The sequence below is a fragment of the Schistocerca americana genome, chromosome 6 (genome assembly GCF_021461395.2).
Source record: "Schistocerca americana isolate TAMUIC-IGC-003095 chromosome 6, iqSchAmer2.1, whole genome shotgun sequence".
Classification (NCBI taxonomy): domain Eukaryota; kingdom Metazoa; phylum Arthropoda; class Insecta; order Orthoptera; family Acrididae; genus Schistocerca; species Schistocerca americana.
In genome coordinates, this window is record NC_060124.1 from 521324710 (window position 1) to 521347078 (window position 22369).

Consider the following 22369-nt stretch of genomic DNA (forward strand, 5'->3'; position numbering starts at 1 on the left):
TCTTCGGTTATTGCAAGCAATACTTATTACTTTTATCACGAGGGTTCAAAAATGATTCAAATGGCTCTGAGCACTATGGGACTTAACTTCTGAGGTCATGAGTCCCCTGGAACTAACTAACCTAAGGACATCACAGACATCCATGCCCGAGGCAGGACTCGAACCTGTTCCGTAGCGGTCGCGCGGTTCCAGACTGTAGAGCCTAGAACCGCTCGACCACCCAAGCCAGCTATCACGAAGGTAATGCACTTAGGTTTACGGTAACATTAAAGAAAATCAGCTAAAATTTAAAGACGTCTGTGCTGCCATTCTACTTTCCCTTCTGGAGAAACAAATTGATCAGTAAACTCACTTCGCAGTTCCTTGGGTGGTGATGCCAATTATAAGTGTTTAGGGGTCCCAACGGTACAATGTTTCCACCAATATGCGAACTTCAAGAAGTCGACGAAACTAGCGGACTTCGGCGGGAGGAGGGGTATTGCAGATATGGTGGTTCCAGAATGAGATTTTCATTCTGCAGTGGAGTGTGCACTGATATGAAACTTCCTGGCACATTAAGACTGTGTACCGGACCGAGACTCGAACTCGGGACCTTTGTCTTTTGCGGGGAAGTCTTCTATCATCTGAGCTGCCCAAGCACGACTCACGACCCGTCCTCACAGCTTCAGTTCTGCCAGTACCTCGTCTCCTACCTTCCGAACTTCACAGAAGCCCTTCTCCGAACCTTGCAGAACTAGCACTCCTCGAAGAAAGGATATTGCGGAGACATGGCTTAGCCACACACTGCCTGGGGGATGTTTCCGGAATGAGATTTTCGCACTGCAGAGGAGTATGCGCTGATATGAAACTTCTGGGCAGTTTAAAACTGTGTGCCGGACAGAGACTCGAACTCGGTCCGGCAAACAGCTTTAATCTGCCAGGAAGTTTCATGGTGGTTCCTAATATTCCACTCATTTCTGTGACTGTACGAATAACTCGCCATACCACTGCAGGAAGTTCGACAGAATGCTTAGTAAACATGATTTCAGGATTAAGAAGTTAGAGTACTTGCGAGTTATGCGAACGTCTATTGACTCAGTTAGGAAGACTAAACTATTATCTAAAACAAAAGAAAACAAACGAGCCTTGAAAATGTACGTCGTGGGTGAAAACGCTGAGACCAGAACCACAAAGTAGTCCGTTTACAACTGCGATCTAAATCCGATAGAACTGGCATGGACCAAAATGAAACACAATTTTAGTGAGATAAATGTCACTGGTCAAGACTGCAGAATCTTGTCAATTCTGCTTTTCTTTCAGTGACTGTGCAGGACTGGCAAGGTTACTGCAGGAAAGTGTAACAGCTGGAGCAAGAGTATTGGAAACGAGGTGGAATAATGACAGTGGCTATGGATGAAGCCGTTATCAGTGCCACACCCTCAAGCATGATGATGATGATAGTGATGTTGAATCAAACACAAATGACAGTGATCTTAAGCGAACATTATTTCGACAATTCTGTCAGGTACAGTTAATTACACTTCGTAAACATTACTACTGTGTTGTGGTCAATAAATGATGTGTCCAAACTGGTTCCGTAAACCAGTGTTTGACTTTCATTCATAGTGTCGTATGTTGTACATTCATCTACGTTGATTTTTCATTATTTTTGATAAATAAATAATACAGAGATTGTAGGTAAAACTCTCAAACATGAATATGTCAACAAATTAGATGATATGATATCCAACGGAAGTGTCACTTAAGCGGTCAATATTTCCGAGAACGTCACCTCTGATTTCGTGTTGAGCGCAAAACGCGGGTGGTGGGCCATGGCCGTTCCCGACAGCCACTGCGCCAATCGTCAGCTTATCGTCGACAAATAGTAATTGATCTGATGTCATCATGTAAATGAACTCACAAAGTTTTGTACAAAACGTTAAGTTTCTAATAGGATCCTTTCGTGAGTCATAAAATGTCTATACCATATTCTTTCTTAGCCGATATCCGCACAACATGTGTGTGGCCATTGAGGCTATTGCATCGACATATCTTCTACAGAGATCTCAATGGCCACATACAGGCAAGGCACTCGCAATGTCTTTTACATAATCCCACAGGATGAAATCTAGAGGGGTTATGTCCGGAGGCAGCTGTGACCACTTGGTTGGTCCATTACGCCCAATCTATTGCTGTGGAAGTGTTCGGTCCAGTAAGTCACGAAAATGTAAACTTTAGTATGGTGGTGCACCACCCTGCTGCAAGTTCATTTCTGGCTGAAGGGGAGGAAACTGAGGGACAGTAAATTACTAAACCATGTACCATACAAACGGTCCCCGTTGCTGTTCGCTCGATGAAGAAAAAGTCTCTTTGTTTTTCATCAGAGCACACCACGCATGAAAATTCTCAGTGTCTCTGACCACTTTGACTATTTAGATGGTGGTGCTCTGACATGTTCTCAAAAACTGTGGTTCTTACTCGAAACGCAGATGCCAATGATGTGCTAATTAACATTCCCGTGTGGCAGAATGTTTCATCAAAGCAAACTTAATTTTATAAATAGTTGAGGTTGTATCCAACCCGATCTAATATCACAATAGTCGATTGGTGGCGAAGCTCCAAGCCGTTTCTGTACAGTGCTTGCATAATTTGAGCTTAGTAAGGGCGCAAGCGAAGTCGTTTATGCACACCTTGTGAACTGTTGAACAAGGTGTATTTAGGTATGTTATGGGTGGCGGACTACCTTTGATGGGCTTATTTAGAACATCTCTCTGATATCCTCTACGTTTTTTGTCAGACGTTCGCATTCTCCCATAAGCTGTCTGTTTACACTTCAAGTGGCTGTCATATCAAGCCTTGATCATCTTAATGTCTGGTGGCTCCCGTTAGAATTCACCTCTGGCATTGCTTTAGACAGGGGTAGGGGATTTCCTTTCCGTATCTTTTTGAGACATAGTAATTTCTGGTATTTATTTGGCATCCTAAACAAAAAATGGTCAGTCTAGAAGAAATTTTGACACAACGTTCTGAATTAATTTACATGATGCTCAAACCGCTACTATTTACGTCTTTATGGGTTTCTACTGCATTCGGTAATCAGGGACGTTTCATGTGGACGTCCCCTTAAGTCAGTCCCCTCCCGGAGATCGGAATGGGACACTAGGCCGGTATCTTCTGCCATGGAGACACTTCTTCAGCTACAGGCGTATGCTATAGATATTCATTACTTTTCTTTTGCATACTCATGCCGTTGATCATTGCTGCCTCTTCCACCTTTCAAAGGCAGTTTCCCACCTTATGGGCAAGAGAGTGCTCTGAATCTCTGCCGTCTTTGACAAGGTCGTTGGAAGAACGAAGGTGATTTCTAATCCGGACGTCTTCGGTCGACATTGGTGACGCTTTTTATTCGAAATTTAAGTAGTGGCAGGTTCGTTTCCTGGACTCAAGACGTTTTGATCACTACTCACAGACGCTACCCCTAGACCATATGTTTAGTAGCTCGTAAAGGAAGAGCTTAGGGTCAGGCCAGGGGAGTTCAGGGAAACATTTCGTAAAACAACAGGGAAATGTGATACACGTGAAAGTCAGACTGCAGATCTTCACCTCCACTGCAACGTGAACGTGTCACAGTTCAGCTGTGTCTGGCTATTTTCTAATTCCTTTTTGGCACATACTCTCATACAAGGACGAATCTCTTGCTGCACGTCCACGCGATAATTCTGTGTTCTTAGAAACCGGGAAGAACAAAAGAAGGACACCTGGAAACAAATTCCTACATTTTCAAGTCACGAGATTCTTCGTATTCCATGTCAAATACGGTCCCCTCTTGCGGATTGTGAGCACATACAAAGGATATAAAGTCAGATACCATCTGCAACGAAAACTATACATATGTACATCCAGTATGAATGTGATAAATAAAAATTAAAAATAAAAAATAATTACCAGCAGAAAAGCGTGGATTTGATGTTTCAAAATTGCTGGTATGATTGGGAAGGAAGCGACTTGAGTAGTTTTCTGGTTCTTTACTGATGCCTTCCTGGAGTCGCGGAATGAAGTGTTACCCATTGCTTTTGCTTCTGTCTAACTCGCAAATATGCCACTGGAAATAACATTTACGGAAAAATATCGCAACACCAAACTGTTGACTAATGAAATTTTTGGAGGACATTTGTCTAGGTAGCATATTTTAGTGATTAACATTGCGAATTGGCAGGTTAATTTAGGCAAGTCATTGCGAATGGGAAATGCTGGTACATCAATAACCGCTCTTCAATAGTGGGAAGCAATAAGGTGCTTAAAACATCAATGTAGGCGTGTGCTGCGATAGTGCCACGCAAAACAATAAGAGATGCCAGCCCCCTCGAAGAAAAACGCGACCACACCATAACACAGCCACCTCCGAATTTTACTGTTGGCACTTCACACGCTGTCAGATGACGTTCACCGGGCATTCGCCATACTCACTCACTACCGTTGGATCGCCACGTTGTATGTCGTGATTCGTTACTCCACTGTTCAATCGTCCAATGTTTACGCTCCTTACACCAAGCGAGGCGTCGTTCGGCATTTACCGGCATGATGTGGGGCTTATGAGCAGCAACTCGACCATGAAATACCAGTTTTCTCACCTCCCGCCTAACTGTCCTGTATGACGGTATGATGGTATGAATAGGTGTCTGCCTATTACACATTACGACCCTCTTCAAACTGTCGGCGGTCTCTGTCAGTCAACAGACGGGGTCAGCTGTACGCTTTTCTGCTGTACTTGTCCCTTCACATTTCCACTTCACTATCACATCGGAAACAGTGGACCTAGGGATGTTGAATGCAGGCGTGCTAACGCGCATGCGTTATATTGTACGTATGCCGGATGTCAGTGTGTGTCATGCAGTACCATGCCTGCTGCACTTGGTTGGTCAGTACAGAGACGGTTAATACTGTAGGTGGCTGACGCTGGAGATGAAGTCCGATGACCCCACATGTGCTCGACAGAAGACTGATCACGTGATCGTGCAGCTCTAGGCAATCTGGCGGCACTCTGTAGAGAATGTTGAATTACAACAATAGTATGTGGGGGGCTTTATCCCGGCAGCGTTGTTCACGAATGGCAGCACAACAGGTCGAATCACAAGACTGACGTACAGATTTGCAATTAGCATGTGAGGGATAACCAATGCGTGGGATAACCACGAAAATACTCTTTCTGCCGGCCGGAGTGGCCGAGCGGTTCTGACGCTACAGTCTGGAACCGGGCAACCGCTACGGTCGCAGGTTCGAATCCTGCCTCGGGCATGGATGTCTGTGATGTCCTTAGGTTAGTTAGGTTTAATTAGTTCCAAGTTCTAGGTGACTGATGACCTCAGAAGTTAAGTCCCATAGTGCTCAGAGCCATTTGAACCATCTGAACGGTTGTAGAAAACGATAAAGCGCCGTGCATGTAACTGACAGAAAAATTCCACAAAAATATCAGAAAATATGTAAGCTAAAGAGGCAGTTAGATTTAATATAGTAGCATAATACATTGCTACACAGCTACAAAATGTAAACTATACTGGTAACGTTACAACGGACTCACAGATTGCATTTATTCTAGGGCAGGGTAGGCAGTCACTGTGGTGTACACGAAACAGTGCAAACATTCGCAGGAAACAGACGCTACAGTGGAGGGTTAGCAGTTGCACTGTGAAATTAACCGTGGAATTACACACCTAGCGGATTTCACTGCGTCCGCTTACGGTGCAAGTTTCTGCAACACACGAGAACCGTAGCGAAAGAGCATGCTGTGAACAGCTAAAATTAGCCAGAGTTTGTTCCCAGCTGATGAAAATGGGAGCTACTTAGAATTGCAAGAGACGGACTCGTATTAAACTTCACAACTTAAAACTGTATGGCGGCTTGACAGCTGGTACGAGATGGTGGCAATGTAACTAGTTAACAAAGATTATATACTCTCTGATTAATACATCTAAAGTAACGTAAAAACTTCTGCTTGTGTTTCTGCAGTAAGCACACACGGCTTGCTAGCTCCGTCTTATCGTTCTTTCACTGAACTTTCACGTGTATTTCAACATCCGCGAATAAGACATTTTTATTTGAGAGCTAGGATGGATAGCCGGTGACTGTTGTAGTTTGGGTTTTGGATTCGTGCAACTAATGTTTAACGGTAGTTGTGGCTTTAAATGAGAAAAACCGGACAAGAGCGAGTAAGACTATCGCTCTGAGGGTTCCATGCAAACTTAGTTATGTACATAAACAGTTATCCTATAGCTTTTGCTGAGTGACTTTGCGAGCAATAAATTTATGTGCCATACGTAGCGGTATTTTTTTTTTATTACCGTGGAGCTTAGTATTTGACATAAATATGAACTTGATACTTCTGCCCATTCCTGTAAAAAGACAGTTCTTGATACATGGATAGACAGACGGAAAACATAGTGATCCTGTAAGGGCTCCGGTTATACCTTTCGAAGTACGGAGCCCTCAAAAATGGACCTTGAAATACAAGAGAGATATGACCAAGCACAAGTAGTTAGACAATGTTGGTATTATGGAAGCTACAACGGAAGTGTAAACATTGAGCGGTCACGGGAATTCGGGTGGGATGGAGAGGAGAGGCTTGTCGGCAAAATGCTGTTTAACGCTATATGTAATTCAATGTCACAAAAGTCGAGTGACCTACATATACGAACTGATTTCTCAACAAGTTCACATCGTAATGAAGTGTGTTTTAACACAAATGGTACAGCGAAAAGCCAAAGAAACGGGTTCACCTGCCTAATATCGTGTAGGGCCCCGCGAGTACGCAAAAGTGCCGCAACACGACGTAGCATGGACTCGACTAATGTCTGAAGTAGTGCTGGAGGGAACTGACACCATGAATCCAGCAGGGCTGTCCATAACTCCGTAAGAGTACTAGTGGGTAGAGATCTCTTCTGTGCAGCGCGTTTCAAGGCATTTCAGATATGCGCAATAATGTTTAAGTCTGGGGAGTTCGGTGCCCAGAGCAAGTGTTTAAACACAAAAAAAAAATGATCCTGGAGCCACTCTGCAGCAATTCTGGACATGTGGGGTGTCGCATTGTCCTGCTCGAATCGCCCAAGTCCGTCTGAATGCACAATGGACATGAATGGATGCAGGTGATCAGACAGGATGCTTGCGTACGTGTCACCTGTCAGAGTCGTATATCTAGACGTATCAGCCGGTCCCACATCACACCAACTGCACACGCCCCACACTATTACAGAGCCTACATCAACTTGAACAGTTCCCGGCTGATAAGAAGTGTCCATGGGCTCATGAGGTTGTCTCCATACCCGTACGCGTCCATCCGGTCGATACAATTCGAAACGAGACTCGTCTGACCAGGCAACATGTTTCCAGTCATCAACAGTGCAATCTCGGTGTTGACGGGCCCAGGTGAGTCGTAAAGCTTTGTGTCGTGCAGTCATCATGGGTGCACGAGTGGGCCTTCGGCTTCGAAAGCCCATATCGATGATGTTTCGTTGAATGGTTCGCACGCTGACACTTGTTGATGGCCCAGCAATGAAATCTACAGCAATCTGATAAAGTGCTGCTTTTCTGTCACGCTGAACGATTCTCTTTATTTGTCGTTGATCCCGTTCTTGCAGGATCTTTTTCCGGCCGCAGCGACGTCGGAAATTTGATATTTTACCGAATTCCTAATATTCACGGTACACTCGTGAAATGCTCGTACGGTGAAATCCCCGCCTCATCGCTACCTCGGAGATACTGCGTTCCATCGCTCATGTGCTGACTGTAACACCACTTCCAAACTCACTTAAATCTTGATAACCTGCCGTTGCAGCAGCAGTAACCGATCTAACAATTGCGCCAGACAGTTGTCTATTATAGGCGTTGCCGACCGCAGCACCGTATTCTGCCTGTTTACATACACCATGTGATCAAAAGTATCCGGACACACCTAAAAACATACGTTTTCCATATTAGGTGCATTGTGCTGCCACCTTCTGCCAGGTACTCCGTATGAGCGACCTCAGTAGTCATTAGACATCGTAAGAAACAGAACAGGGCGCTCCGTGGCACTCAAGGAGTTCAAACGTGGACAGGTGGTTGGGTGTCACTTGTGTCAGACGTCTGTACGCGAGATTTTCACACTCCTAAACATCCCTAGGTCGACTGTTTCCGATGTGATAGTGAAGTGGTAATGTGAAGGGACAAATACAGCAGAAAAGCGTACAGCTGACCCCGTCTGTTGACTGACAGAGATCGCCGACAGTTTGAAGAGGGTAGTAATGTGTAATAGGCAGACACCTATCCATACCATCATACCATGGTACAGGACAGTTAGGCGGAAGGTGAGAAAACTGGGATTTCATGGTCGAGTTGCTGGTCATAAGCCCCACATCACGACGGTAAATGCCGAACGACGCCTCGCTTGGTGTAAGGAGCGTAAACGTTGGACGATTGAACAGTGGAGTGACGAATCACGGCATACAATGTGGCGATCCAACGGCAGTGAGTGAGTATGGCGAATGCCCGGTGAACGTCATCTGACAGCGTGTGAAGTGCCAACAGTAAAATTTGGAGATGGCGGTGTTATGGTGTGGTCGTGTCTTGCATTGAGGGGGTGGCATCTCTTATTGTTTTGCGTGGCACTATCGCAGCACAGCCCTACATTGATGTTTTAAGCACCTTATTGCTTCCCACTATTGAAGAGCAATTTGGGGATGGCGACTGCATCTTTCACCACGGTCGTGCACCTGTTCATAATGCACGGCCAGTGGCGGAGTGGTTACACGACAATACCATCCCTGTAATGGACTGACCTGCAAAGAGTCCTGACCTAAAACATACAGAACGCTTCTGGGATGTTTTGTACGCCGACTCCGTGCCAGGCCTCACCAACCGACATCGATACCTCTCCTCAGTGCAGCACTCCGTGAAGAATGGGCTGCCATTCCCCAAGAAACCTTCCAGCACCTGATTGAACGTACGCCTGTGAGAGTTTAAGCTGTCATCAAGACTAAGGGTGGGCTAGCGCCATATTGAATTCCAACATTTCCGAAGGAGGGCGCCACGATCTTGTAAGTCATTTTCTGCCAGGTGTCCGGATACTTTTGATCATAGTGTATCTCTGTATTTGAATACGCGTGCCTATACCAGTTTCTTTGGCGCTGCAGTGTATATCTTATTATGAATGAATGTAGTAAAAAGTGTGAGTAAGTAGAATAAAAATGGCTGTGAGCACTATGGGACTTAACAGCTGAGGTCATCAGTCCCCTAGAACTTAGAACTACTTAAACCTAACTAACCTAAGGACATCACACACATCTATGCCCGAGGCAAGATTCGAACCTGCGACCGTATCGGTCGCGCGGTTCCAGACTGAAGCGCCTAGAACCGCTCGGGCACAACGGCCGGCTAAGTAGAATAGTCCATGGATAGATATTGTTCTAGGATCCACTTTAAACTTGAACCCAACATTCTTAAGTAGTTACATAAATGAACACATCATTGCAATGTAATAATATGAACGTAATATAATTTTTTTACAAGGTAAGCAAGCAAAATAAAACAGTGTAAGTACATAACAGAAACACAAAACGCATATTACGCAATTATACAAAATTAGTTGAGCTACTACTTACAAAATATTCAAGATTTTACTACAAAAATATTTTTGTAAGATAGGTATTAGGTTAGTGGTGGCTTGTTCTTTCTCCAGCAGCTATGTAGGAGCAGTAAGTAGCTTAATTACATTACACTGAAGCAGGATGTTGTTCCAAAGCCGTGTTTACTAAATAACCTGGTCGTAGTTGTTATGTAACCTAACGACCATCAACTAACACAGCACTATAAGAAACAGTACTGACATATTCGATCCGAGTGAAATGAACAAATCGAGTATTCCCCAAGTGGGATGTGAATAATTGCTAAACTTGGAAGCACCACATGGGGACGCTGGACGTGAAGTTCAATTCCAAGTCCCCTTCCCCAGGGGGTGTCAGTGAAGGTGTATCTATCTACTCTTTCCTCTCTTCTTTTATTCTCTTCTTAAATTATGCTATAAATTTATATTTCCAACTTCCAAAGTAGATAATTTCTCTTTAGAAAGTAAGTGTAATTGCTGTAAGTAAAGGAAGTATAACACCAAGTTGCAAGACAAAAGATCTCCAAGCTGCCCCACCCCCACGTGGTGGTGCATGGGCAACAGTGCCCGCGGCCTCAACTGCACAACACAATTTTGCTACGCCATGGTAGACATGGATACTGGCTAAGGTGTAAACTTGATCTTCATCTCACGTTAACGACATGAGGTAGTTTGAGACGGAATTTTTCTTTGTGTTTTTATTTATTTAAGTATTTTTAATTAATATTTTAACGTTTTCTAAAATATGTAATTTTTATATTTCTATAATTGAACCACTATGCCCAGAGAAATTAATAATAATGTAAAATCAGCAGAACATGGACGACTGAAGTAGTGAAGTGTTGCACGCGAGACGAGTAAAGGCGACTGTTGAACTGGGGTGCGTGTGGCAAGCGCCAAACGTTACACAAAAGGAAACTAAGAGTAACTGTCGCTGTGAAATGTGGCGTGAAGTGAACGAAAACGAAGGACAATGTGCAGTCGTATGAAGCTGTGAAAGAGGGAATATGGCGGCTTTTACGGAGACTGGTGATATGTTGCGCAAGGAGAATAGATAAATTTAATATAAAAGACATCAGGAATTTTCTCTGTGGAGAGTGTTTTGAGTTATGATTATTGGAGCTCAAAGAATAACTTTCGAAAGTAACTTATCAGGAATCTATCTTTCCGTTGTGCAATACTTCAACAAAAACAACTTTACATAATTGATAATTTATATAGTCAGTTTTGTAGAAGGATGAATATTTGCATATGGTTACATTTCGAAGGCAGAGTGTGAAATCAATAAATAATCTCACACATTTATTGCATTAAACACCGAATGTGTTATCTATACAAATACAGCCAGTGTTTGTGTGACTTTTGTATCCAGACCAACTGAATACCCTCCCATCAGTGGCGGATTCAGGAAAACCTCAAGGAGGGGGCGCTAAAGATATCTTGAGCTACCTTTAGTTTTACCGTAATAAAAAATAATCGAGTCACATGCAAAGTTTAAGAAAGTTTTATTTAAACTGATTATACACATATACAAGACAGTGCCCTCTTACGATATAAAAAAGTTACAATTGTGGTTCTCTTCTTTAAATGATGAATTCCATGCGCCTGTTCTTCCTGGCAAATTGGTTAATTACATCGTCAATAGGACAATCAATGTCAGAGTCAGTATTACGAGTTAGGTAAGGGAAACTATTGTTACGTTATATGTAAAAATATTGTTACGAGTCTCAAAACAATATTTTTACTGAGAAATTACTATGAATTGCTATTATTAATACTTCACAATCAATCGATCACTCTCACTCTTGGCTAATCTCCACACCTTCATTTGCTACGGCTAGGACTTGTTACATATTCATTCTTCAGTCTTAATATTTCTGCTTCTGAATGTAAACTAGCTTCCTATTCGGCGAATAGTCCTTATTTATAACGCTACGCATCAAAGGTTCTCTGTACAAGAAAACAGTAGAATATTCGCGACTTCTCTCAAACAAATGTCACACGGAATAACGTATCGAAATCACTAGAATAGCCGCGACTTTTCTCGTACGTATATGTTAGCTATCTATGTGCCAGACAGAAACGTATAAAATACGATGACGCGGAAGCTCGTGCTACATAGGAAAGTACAACTACTCCAGTATCCGCCACTGCCTCCCATACGTTGTTCACCCTTTCGTAGTTTTGAAACTGAAAAACTTTAGCATTCCATCACACACTTTGCGACCATCAATAATTTTAATACAAAAAATTTCTGCTATTTAAAGTGGAGAATCACCATTTTGATTGCAGCGACACAGAAGAAATAACGGAACAAATAATCGCAGCATCCAAACAATTTACATGCGTAGTCATGTAGAATGGTTTTTGGCATTCACATCTTTGGTTGCCAAGCAACAAGTATTAACAAACAGCAGAGTGATACAAATAAACGATAACTTTACCTGTTACTAGTAAATACGTCAGTGCAGTTAAACCTTTGAATCAGTATTAAATCGGAAAGACTACTTCGATTAATTTTGTGAGAGTCGTGAATGGTATGAAATTTCTCGCAGGCGAAAGACTTGAACTATTGTTACATATAATGGGGAAATGTGCTAAGACCTGCTTTATGTAATTGCAGTATATAATTACAATGGTATCTTCAATACATTACAGAAGGTGACTGAAGCTTTCAGAGAGATTTGTGCGACAATCTACTCTTAACGTAATGCCATTTCTTCTCTCCTACGTATTTGTGGCCTTGTATTCAATATTTTATTGCTTACTGCCTTCATAGAAAAACGTCGGTAAATTTGCAGAGGCCTATGAGCCCCATAACAATGCGAGTAATTTCGATTTATTAAAGATATGCACACATGGTGGAATTTTAATAACTTCATTCAGAAGGGTCGCCCAAAGGCAACATTTTGCTCATATACTGTCGTTAAAATTTCCTCATATGATGCTTGTCTGGTGTTCAATGATGATAACTATGGAAGAATCAGGACGCTTATGAGACTAGGATTTTATGCTGGTTCCTTCACTGAAAACTTGTTGAAGAAGACTGATTATGTGCGTATTGTTAGTTCCGAAAAGTAAGCGGTGAAGGATATTGGCAAAAGAGCACGCCGGACGGATCAGCCTAGACGTTACGAGCTACATAAAAGACCAAAACGGCTAAATGTATTATTATGCCCAATATTAAGCACTTGTTTCTGGCATAAATGCTTTTCACACAACTTCAAATTTTCAGTATATAAGGAACATTTTCTGATAAACCATTCGGATGATAGGGTGAAATTTGCTACATACTTTGTAGAAACTATAACGCAACTTCCTGTGGTGCAAAATTTTTCTAAATGCGTTACTATCAGATTTATTTAAGTTTTTGTGAAATAAAAAATGCGGTATACCACAGACATAAATTTAAAAAGAATGTAGAGGGTGTTCTAAGACTGATATTAAATACTGGTACACAGATTTTGTTTATGTAATTACTGAGAATGGCCTACAGTGGAAAACCCAGGATGGAATGTAACATCATGAAAAGGAAAGCTGCCACTCACCATATAACTGAGTTCTGAATCGCAGATAGGCACAACAAAAAGGCCTTTGTCGAAAAAAGACCACAGACACACACACACAAACACACACACCCACACACAGACACACACACACACACACACACACACACACACACACACGCACGCACGCAAACGCAGCTCACACACGCACGACTGCAGCCTCTGGTAGCTGAAGCCAGACTTGGCAGTGTGGCTTCAGCTGCCAGAGGTTGCAGTTATGAGTGTGTGTGTGTGTGTGTGTGTGTGTGTGTGTGTGTGTGTGTGTGTCTGTGTGTCTGTCGTCAGTTTTCGACAAAGGCCTTAATAGGCGAAAGCTTATGTTGTGACAGTCTTTTTGTTGTGCGTATCTGCGACTCAGTATCTCTGCTATATGGAGAGTAGCAATATTTCTTTTCATAATATTGAAAATGACCTACGATATTTCTAAAGCGGTAAGTAAAGTGACCCTTGAGAAAATATTTCTCATTTGCTAGTATGTATATTCTAAAATAATCCAGCAAAGTTCTGATGAAATTGTTTGACAAAAAATTTAAAAAAGGGTTCAGATTATTGCCAATAACGTAATGTAAACATGTGCAAAATTTGGTTCAGTTATCTGTCAACTGACCTTAGGTTATGTGTACCCATATATTTTCTCATACATCCCCCCCTTAATTGGTTGCTCTTTTTGACATCATGTAGTATTACAGCTTAACAGCTCGAGTATATGGCATCGTTAACTTAGAGAGTTGTCGACATTATGCATGTGATGAATATCATCAGTGAATCAAAGAAGCAAAGATTAGCAGTGGAAGTACAATTTTGTCAATATGAAGAAAGGATAGTACAACTATAAGCTAAGGGCCGAGTTGAGTAGTAGCTGCAAATTCTCTGCTATGCAAGTTATTAGTGTGTGGATTACACATATCAGTGTCTTGTGCCCCGTAAATAAATTTCAAGCTGCTTCAGGCACGCGCGCGCTGACCTGTTCGCGGTGGTTGAGTATCCTGGGCGACGGCGGCTTGTGGTTGAGCTCTATCTTCTCGTAGCTGCCGCCGCCGCCGCCTCCGCCGCCGCCACCCGCCCCCGGGCCGGACAGACCGCCCCCGCTGTCGCAGCCGCCGGCAGCCTGCGTACTCAGGCTCTCCTCACCCTGCAACGTCACAAAACGAGATGGCACGCTTTCTTCTCACAAATTACTTTACAATACATGCTGCATCTTCCGGGAGATATGGGACAATGCCTACACTTAAGACAGCCGATCTGCCTTTAACTCAGCCCCAGCATAAGCGTAGATTCCTGAGTTTAGTTTAGTTTAGCTAATTACTTGTTCCATCGATCAATAGCACGGAAAAACCGTTATGATGTGGAACGTGTCAAATGCGCACAGGAAACAAGGGTTTATTTTTTTTAATTACATCATGGTGTTATACTTAAATATTTTTATTATCTATCCCATTCCCTTAAATGGCATAAAATGCATATATTATATCTCCAGATTTATTTACTCATATTCAAGAATTCATCTATGATATATAAGGAGTTGTCAAGGAGGTATGATTTCAATTTGTTTTTGAAACTATTACTGCTGTCTGACAGACATTTTAATTCATCTGGTAATTTATCAAAAAGTCTTATAGCAACATATTTTACCCCTTTCTGTGCCAAAGGTAGGTTAAGTAAAGGATAGTGTAGGTCTTTCTTATTTCTGGTATTGTAATCATGAATGTCGCTGTTGATTTTAAACTGGTCCATGTTGCTGAGAAAAAATTTCATTACTGAGTAAATGTACTGTGAAGCAGTTGTAAGAATTCCTAACCTTTTAAACAGCTGCCAACAATATGTGCGACTATGAACCCCACACATTGTTTTAACTACTTGCTTTTGAGCAGTGAACACCTTCTGCCTAAGGCTAAATTTACACTGCCCGCGATGCGATGTGATGCGATGCCGAGCCGAGCGGAGCGATGAAGCGCTGAAATCGCGTGACAATGGGCAGGCTTGGTTTAACAGTGGCAACAGAGCGATGACCGTTTTGACTGCAGGCTGGGCCGAGCGATGTGATGCGGTGCGATGCGATGACTCCGCTGTAGTCGCAACCGAGTTTGCGTTTCGCGCGAGTGTTTGGAGCGATTGCTCGTTTGCGCTTGCGTCTGGAGTAATTGCTAATTAACAATGTGCGTGAACGCCTCGTGTTGTGGGGCCAGAAAAATAAATATTACCGCAATAGGGATTTTGTTCGTCAAGTATGGAACGAAATAGCTGAAGATTGTGGAACAGACAGAAAGTACAAAAAAGTAAAACAAATAGCTACAAGACTCCAAGAAATAAGTAACACAAACACCTTCGTTTATTTTCTAATTTTAATTGTGTATAGATACTATTACAGTATTTTGATAATGAAATGACGTTCACAATAGTTACAGTATTTGATAATTTTGACATTAAATATTTTTGCATTAATGACTGTTGAAATAGTTTTTGAAGGCCTCTCTGACACTCCTCGCTCTTCTTGAAGCACTACTGTTTGCTCTGTCATTCTGGAAGCATACTGCTAAAGCACTGTGTTCTGTTATGTCCTGGTCAATAGACAATTGAAGGGAAATGTCAGGCCCATCTTTATCGATTATTTTATTGTGCTAGACGCAGATGCACTGGATAATAATGTCTGCATGTTCTACAGAAGTTTCAATTTCCTTTCGGAGAAGACGCCACTTGCTGGCCATAATTCCGAAAGTGCGTTCCACCACCGTTCTAGCCCTCGATAGCCTCCTGTTAAATAACCTCTCTTCCTCAGTCAGTGATAGTCCAGGGAAAGGGCGCATTAAGTTTTCCAGTAGTGGAAAGGCTTCATCTCCAACCAACACTAATGGGGCTTTTACTGAAGTACCTGGTAGTTCTTTCGGTGGAGGACAGTTTTCCGTTTCGTTCAAAATATTATTGTACAAGTTACTTGCTCTAAATGTGCCACCATCTGATTGCTTGCCATAGCCTCCAATGTCAACTGCTATTAACTGCAATTAGCATCGGCTACAGCTAGTAAAGCAAGCGAAAAATATTTTTTGTAATTGTAATACATTGTCCCAGAATGAGGTGTACATTTAACCCGAACATGCTTACCATCAATGGCTCCCACACAATTCGGAAAATTCCAGTTGGCATACATGTGTTTTGCAGCGGTTTGAAGCAGTGGTATAGTAGGAGAAGGCAGATGTACAGGGCTCAGAATTTCACATATTGTGGCGCACGTTTCATGCACACATTGTGCGACTGTAGTTAGACCCATCCGAAACGACTGTGACAGTTCATGGAAAGACATCCCAACCGACAAATATCTGAAAAAGACTGAAATGAGCGTAATTGAAAGGTGTGAAGGATCTCCGTAGGATTTGCAGTTAATGTGCTAAGGACAAAAAATGTATTAAGTACACAGTGTATTTAATTATTTACGCATATTTTCACGTCTATATTTTCAGCCGAGGTACTGAAGAATAAATGGAAGAACCTACGTGACACTTTCCGTTCTGAACTCAAAAAAACTCGTGCTGAACGTTCAGGAGACGAAGGTGGCATGCCGCCTTTCCAATCCAATTGGCCGTGGTACGAGCTAATGACCTTCCTGACTGACATAATGACGCCACGGAAGACGAAGACTATTGTTCATCACAGTAAAAGAACAGCATCGCAACACGACGACGTACCATTTTCACCAGAGAGAGAGAGAGAGAGAGAGAGAGTGTTTCACCTGATGAAACCAACCAAGACTGTCTGTAAGTTCAGAGGGTAGCGTTTCGATGCCTCCTCCCTCACCCACCCTATACACAAACCAAAATAAGAGATCCAAGAAATCGACAAACTCTGAGTTGCTAAATATAGAGAAGCAAAAGTTGAAGCTAATTGAGCAACAAATGTCGAAATCAGAAACGCAAGATGACAGCTATCATTTTGTAGTGAGTTTACTGCCAGCAATGCGAAAACTATCACCAGCAGCTCAGTTGAGAGCCAGGATAAAAATTCAGCAGGTTCTTTTGGAAGAATTGGAACAATCAACCACAACCACTGCACATTCGTTGATGTCACCTTATGCACCTGAAAATCCAGTTGAAACCGTAATTGCTGGAAATCCGCAAAATGAAATAGTCATTTCTGAAATTCAACCTGATGACATTGTTATTTCAAGCCACCAAGATTCTGAAAACTTTGATAATTACGTGAGTGAGCTGTGATGTATTTAACTTCTCATTGTCAACTACGTCAAAATTTATTAAAAGAAAGTATGAATCTATGACAATTTGTAAATTTTTCATAATAAAATGATTATTGTAAACTTAATATTGTGTACTTACTTGATAGTGATCATAACTTTCTCTTCAGGGGTAATAGCCATTCTGAAATTTGTGTTTTGCTTCTGTAATCTATTTGAAACAGACGACGCTATATAATCAAATGTCTCTGTACTCATTCTGAAATAATTCCAAAATTTATCCTCATCTTTTCTCAAGTCACTGTACAAATGATGAAATTCTCCTAAAGCCCTCCACTCCTTGTTGATTTCATGCACCCATTCACGACTGCGTTGAATTTTCAGAGCACTGTTTTCTAATAAAAAAGAATTTACTGGGTCGAGGAAACACGACATCGTGCCGAGACTGCTCAATTGCTGGCCAGGTCGCGCGCGCGCTGTATGGTGTGCAATGTGAACGCTCCATCGCATTGCATCGCTTTGGTCATTATGGCTCGCATCGCATCGCGTCGCGTCGCATCGCGTCACAAGCAGTGTAAACGTACACTAAGTGTTGAGTTGCCCCAGAATATTATTCCGTATGACATCAGAGAGTGGAAGTATGCAAAGTATGTTAGGTTACTAATTTCTACATCCTCAAAATGGGCAATTATTCTGATTTAGGAGATCCAAAATATGAATATTCCAATTAAGATTCTCATCTATATGTACACCCAAAAACTTAATATGCTCTACCCTGGCTACTGACTTCTTTTAATATGTTATGTTTATTGAAGGAATTAATCTTTTGGCAGCAGAAAATTGGATGTACGGTGTTTTTTCAAAGTTCAGAGCAAGCCCATTCGCAGAATTAGTAACTTTTCCAAAGACCTTATTTGTATCATTTTCTATCGGACTTTCTTTTACTGGATTAATAATTATGCTAGTATCATCAGCAAACAGTGTAAGTTCAGCAACTTGTTTCACATAAGAATGGAGGTCATTCACATATATCAGGAACAGGAGGGGACCCATGATCGAACCTTGTGGAACACCTAATGTAATTTCACCCCAGTTAGATGAAGTGGCAAACTGCTTTGAATCACTTGAAGCATATAAAGAGACTTCTTGCTTCCTGTTCTGTAGATAGGCGGCCGGAGTGGCCGAGCGGTTCTAGGCGCTACAGTCTGGAACTGCGCGGCCGCTACGGACGCCGGTTCGAATCCTGCCTCGGGCATGGATGTGTGTGATGTCCTTAGGTTAGTTAGGTTTAAGTAGTTCTAAGTCCTAGGGGACTGATGACCTCAGAAGTTCGGTCCCATAGTGTTCAGAGCCATCTGAACCACTTTTTGTTCTGTAGATACGACTTAAGCCACTCATATGTTGTTCCATTTATACCGTAGAACTGTAATTTCTCCAACATAATGTCATGGTTCACACAATGAAATGCCAGAGAGGGCGCATACGACAAAGACTACATGATGCAACTGCCTGACTTCACACAAATAGTTCCCTAGCAGACACCCTTCCGCAAAGAGTGAATACAAGCAGACGCTGGGCTCCACTCACCAGACATAATCTAAGGAGAATAGTTGTACAACTGCCATACGGCATTAGGACAGTACTCTGAAGAGACAGAGAGTCACCGGATAGCAATGTGCACATGCAAAGGCGGCGGTAGCATCGCACACACAAGGTGTAAGAGGGCAGTACACTGGCGGATCTTCACTTGTAGTGACTCATGTGGAAACCAGCAGACATTCAGCGCGCAATTGTAGTTGGAGCTAGACGCACAGATTATTTCATTTCGTAAATCGTCAGGGAATTCAATATTCCTACATTCACAGGGTCAAGAGTGTGCCGAGAAAACCAGATTTCAGGCATTATCTCTCATCACGGTCAACGCTAGCGTCTGGCCTTCACTTAACGACCGAAGCCACCGTCGTTTGCCTAAAGTTGTCATTGCCAACAGACAAGCAACACTGCGAGAAATAACCGCAGAAATCAATGTGGGAAGGACGACGAACGTATGCGTTAGGAAAGTTCGGCGATATCTGGAGTTAGTGGGCTATGGCAGCAGACGAACGACGCGAGTACCTATGGAGATAGCACGATGTCGCCTGCAGCACTTCTCCTGGGCTCGTGACCATACCGACTAGACACTAGACGACTGGAAGACCGTGGGCTGGTCAGATGAATTCCGATTTCGGTTTGGTAAGAGTTGATGAGAGGGTTGGAGTGTGGCGCAGATCACCCGAAGCCACTGACCCAAATTGTCAACAAAGCACTGTGCGAGCTGGTCGTGACTCCATAATGGTGTGGACTGTGTCTACATGATATGGACTGGGTCCTCTGGTCCAACTGAACCGATCATTGGCATGAAACGATTATGTCCGAATACTTGGAGAGCATTTTGCAGCCATTCCTGTACTTTATGTTCCACCGATGACGGCAGCAGTCTGGTCCCTTTAATCCCCCCCCCTGTACTTTATGTTCCCAAACTGAATTTTTGTTGATTTAAACGCCCAGCTTAAATCCGCAGGCAGTGGGAATTGTGGACAGGGGTCTAAAGGGGGCTGTCAGTTACACTCAAACACATATAACTTTATTTAGTTGACCAAACAAATAGAGTAAAAATTTTGGAACTTAGTTATCGGCTGAATAGGCCACACTATCTGATGCCTTAAGGGCACAACCACTCAAATTTAAATACGACTGAAAGCCATTAACTCAAAACTCAGACTCAAAACAGAATATTTAGAGGGCGGAAGGCATCACGTAAGTAAGTTCTATAATTTGGCAGAAGGCCCAACAAAGCTAACACTTGGAAAGCAGAAAAGTTTAATTTAAAGACAGCTGAAAGCCCATGATTTAAGACTGCAGGTAAAATTAATTTTAAAAAAAACACCAAGCAGAAGGCCCTATCCTCAATTAGGCTGAAGGCCCACACAGTCTGATACTTGAAAGACAAGAACTTTAATTAAAAACCGGATGAAGGCCAATTACTTAAAACAAAATAATTTTTAGTAGGCAGAAGGCCCTAAGTTTTATCTTTAAACAATATTTTACACAGGCTGAAGGCCCAAACAATGCAAGACTTGACAAGTAAGGAACTTTCAGTTTTAAAGCAACTGAAGGCTCATTATTTAAAATCCAACTAAAAGCATACAAATTCAAACCATCGGCTATAAGCCATTAAAATACAGAATCAAACATCAATAAGGAAAAGTAGTACAGCCAGCGGCGCTCAGAAGTTTCCGGGAGTCGGACTGCACTCGAAATATTAACGTTCGCTTAGGGGCGACCGGTAGTCGGCCCAACTATATCCGATCAGCCAGCGACCCAACCAAGAGGCAGTCAACGGACCCACCGACTTGCCTTCTAACCGACCAGAGCAAAAGGAATGCCAAAGCCAAAAGATAAAAGGCATATCCGCCCACACCCATGTATGCATAAGCTGTCAAAACTACACGCACGTGTTGGACAGCGACAAAACGGTGCACTTGGACTTCAGATTACCAAAATACAGTTGAACTCCACCGGATGGTGGCCAAACATTCGCCAACTCAAACACTTGCTTTTGCTCACGGGAATAACCCACAACAGTCAACCATGAAAATAAAGGCACAATGTGAACAGTCTAGCTTCAGTAATCAAACCAGCACTCAACTTTTATGTCCTGGGTCAGTGAGCTACGAAACTCGTAGCAATCGGAACAACTCCCCCACACTCCGACACTGCTTAGAGACTGCCAGCGGACCCGGCCCACAGCGCCGCTCGGAGATTTCCTGGCTGATCCACAGCAACCGACCGAGTGCTCAGAGCCAATACGCCAACAACATTTAAAATTACTTTTCAATCAAAATCACACAAAATAGGCACAGTTTCACGGACACTTGCACGAAGAACCAGACAATGCCAGCGGCAGTGACTGTACAACAACAGGGACCAATCACGAGGCGGCACACACAGCCAACCCATAAGCGCTAGCCGCCCAAATACACGTCGTCCGGCAAGACGACCAACCGACGACCAACCACAGTCGTCGCCACCCCAATCACGTGCGTCGGCAACCGTCGGGCGAGTCATGGCTGTCCGGACCTCACTGCTGCCGCGCCCCGACTGAACTTGTGCCGCGTGCCGAACTCAAACACTGCCAGGTCCGAACTAACTGCTGGTATGTTCCAACTCACTGGCAGATCCGAACTAACTCCTAACAAACGACTACCGGGAAGTAGCAGCAGTCAGCATAGGTAATACGCCAGGGCCTATATCGATAAGCGCCGCTGCTGCCGCTCACGGGCAGGCAAGGCGGCAACTCAGTGACACCAGTAATTGAAATTAAGACAACGAGATGGTAGTACAGTAAAAAAAAAGGGTGTGAAATGAGATATGGCACGAACACGAGGCACGCACGGCTCTTGGATGATAATGCGCCAAGTCACAGCGCCACAGTTATTTTTGGCTGGTTTGAAGAACATTCTGGGGAAATAGAGCAAATCATTTGCCCATCCAGAGTGCTCCATGTGGGACATAATCGAGTGGTCATTTTGTGCACATAATCTTTGCACCGCAACGTTTTCGCATTTATGGACGGCTGTGGAGGCAACATGGCTCCATATTTCTGCAGGAGACTTCCAGAGACACGTTGAATAAATTCCTCGTCGAGTTGCCGCACTGCGCAGGTCTAAAGAAGGTCCGACGTGGTATTAGGTGGTATTTCATGACTTTAGTCACCTTAGTGTACCTTAGCGTGTTCCTCAAGACTTATCTCAACTAGTTGCAGAAATAAATCATCGTAAATTGTCACTAATTTGCGTTACCATCTATTTTTTCTTAAGTGTTGACTGAAGCTGTTTAGTCCTGTGACGGATCTGTATAGATGCTGCGTGCAAGCCAACCATCGCGTAACAACTGGTTCTCCGGGGGGGGGGGGGATTCTCATCTTGATACATTTATATGATTGGCGTCATGATCATTTGATGAATA

At 42.9% G+C, this 22369-nt stretch overlaps 1 protein-coding gene across 1 annotated transcript in view; it reads right to left on the bottom strand.

Moving 5' to 3' along the window:
* Positions 1–22369, bottom strand: part of LOC124620260 (leucine-rich repeat-containing protein 24-like) — a gene marked incomplete at its 5' end in the record, with an annotated part of 317927 nt that overhangs the window by 201310 nt on the left and 94248 nt on the right. The window contains one exon of the mRNA XM_047146927.1: positions 14144–14233. Within this exon, the coding sequence (XP_047002883.1) occupies positions 14144–14233 (90 nt within the window). The remainder of the gene's footprint in view (positions 1–14143; positions 14234–22369) is intronic.